This window comes from Rhincodon typus, chromosome 23 (genome assembly GCF_021869965.1).
Source record: "Rhincodon typus isolate 14 chromosome 23, sRhiTyp1.1, whole genome shotgun sequence".
Taxonomy (NCBI): Eukaryota; Metazoa; Chordata; class Chondrichthyes; order Orectolobiformes; family Rhincodontidae; genus Rhincodon; species Rhincodon typus.
Genome location: NC_063354.1, coordinates 37,449,300 through 37,451,075, shown reverse-complemented (window position 1 = coordinate 37,451,075; position 1,776 = coordinate 37,449,300). Strand labels below are relative to the sequence as shown.

Here is a 1,776-nt window from a genome sequence, read left to right as displayed (position 1 = left end):
ACTTCCAAAACTAGTGGATTTCACACAGCGTTGTTTCACGAGGTAATGTGCAACAAATGAGAAAGCTGCCGTTATACTTAAATTGAGGTTTCTAAAAAATTAAGTATAATGCAAGATATGGTAGCAAACTGATATCAAGTAACCCTGCAGCTGTTGGTTTTTAATAAATACATACATTGAAGGAAGAAAAATCTGCTGTCCCTATTCGGCCCGGCTTATGTGTGTCTCCAGTCCCATGCCAACATACTTGACTCTTCCACTTCCCTCTCAAGTTACACAACTGGCAACTTCGTATCAAACTCCCATGGACACCATGGGTAACAAAAGCAAGCACTGCAAATGAATTTTAGAAAAAAAAAGATGCATTTGTGGTATTTTGTGGTTTCAGTGCAACAACTCTGAGCGTGTTTGCACAATGTCTTCACTGATGACTGGGACTTTATGATAAGCTACAGAATCCTTTGTGATGGTTTGTGCATACTGGAAGTAAATTATTAGCTAAAAATACATAATTTAAAGTAGGAGTGTGAGCAGGAGCAATCATATAAAAATAAATTAAACTATTTTATTTAAAATCTGCAGAAATGCATAAAAACTTCCATTATACAAGTTTAAACTAGTTTAAAAATTAATACAATGTGTGAATCGACATCTCTACACAATTAACTTGCAACGTAATTTGCATGGACGAGGTAGAAGGTCAGTAAGAAAGTTTTCAGGGAGAAGCAATTGTTAGGTAGGTGCCACAGAGACAGATGAGGGAAGATGAGAGGTAGATGCAAAGTAGGAGCCCAAAGCATTGGAAGAGGTTTGGAGCAGACGTAGGACTTCCCTTATGAAAATCTCAGCTTACATTTCCAAAATATATGGGATTTGCATTAGAAATGTCTGATCATAATTAATGTCACTATTTGTTCAGACAGCACGTGCTGATAATGGTTCTGTTGCCATTTGCATATTTTTGCTGTTTTCTTATCCCAATAACATTCCCTTTTGCCTGACAGCACCATCCTTTTTTCACTTACATCTTACACAGATCTTCCTTACTGTTCTTCAACCCATTATCCTTCAACCTTGGCATTTGCTTCAAACTGTTGCATCTCCAACTTCTTCCAGTTCTGATGAAAACGTTAACTTGAAACGTTGACTGCTGCCCACTCTTTAGGTGCTACCCAACCTCAGTGTTTCCGATTTTTTCTGTTTTTAAAGTTTCTTGAAACCCATTACTGATGTTAAAACTACTCATGAAACCTAAAGCTGGTTTCAAGTCGCAGCAGGAATCTGGCTTTTGATGGAATGTAAAAGAGAACAGACATGCAGTCAAGCACATGACCACTAACCTTTGAAATTTTAACTGGGAAGACTTGCGTAAGTGATATTTAACTTGTGACACAGTAGCTAAAATCTCAAGGAAAGTAAGAAGAATGAACATGGAAGTTATAACAAAAAACAAAAATGTGTTGCTGTGACAATATTGAAGCTCCAGAATTTGAGCACAAAATACTGCAGGTAATTTTGTTTTTTTTCAAAAAAAAAAGGCAAACTTCTAACCATATGACAACAGTCTGACAATCTTAAGTTAAATTTCAATTATTAAATTATCAAAACTACATCTAGCCAAAGCATAAGATAACAAGGTGTAGAGCTGGATGAACACAGCAGGCCAAGCAGCATCAGAGGAGCAGGAAAGCTGACGTTTCGGGTCTAGACCCTTCTTCAGAAATGGGGGAGGGGATTCTGAAATAAATAGGGAGAGAGGGGGAGGTGGATAAAGGA

At 37.4% G+C, this 1,776-nt stretch overlaps 1 protein-coding gene across 1 annotated transcript in view; it reads right to left on the bottom strand.

The window, feature by feature from the left end:
• Positions 1-198: 198 nt before the first annotated feature.
• Positions 199-1,776, bottom strand: part of map2k4a (mitogen-activated protein kinase kinase 4a) — an 11,595-nt gene continuing 10,017 nt past the window's right edge. The window contains exons 4-5 of the mRNA XM_048610996.1: positions 1,026-1,285; positions 199-333 (exon numbers count right to left, since the gene is read on the bottom strand). Of these exons, the coding sequence (XP_048466953.1) occupies positions 1,169-1,285 (117 nt within the window). The 3' untranslated portion in view covers positions 199-333; positions 1,026-1,168. The remainder of the gene's footprint in view (positions 334-1,025; positions 1,286-1,776) is intronic.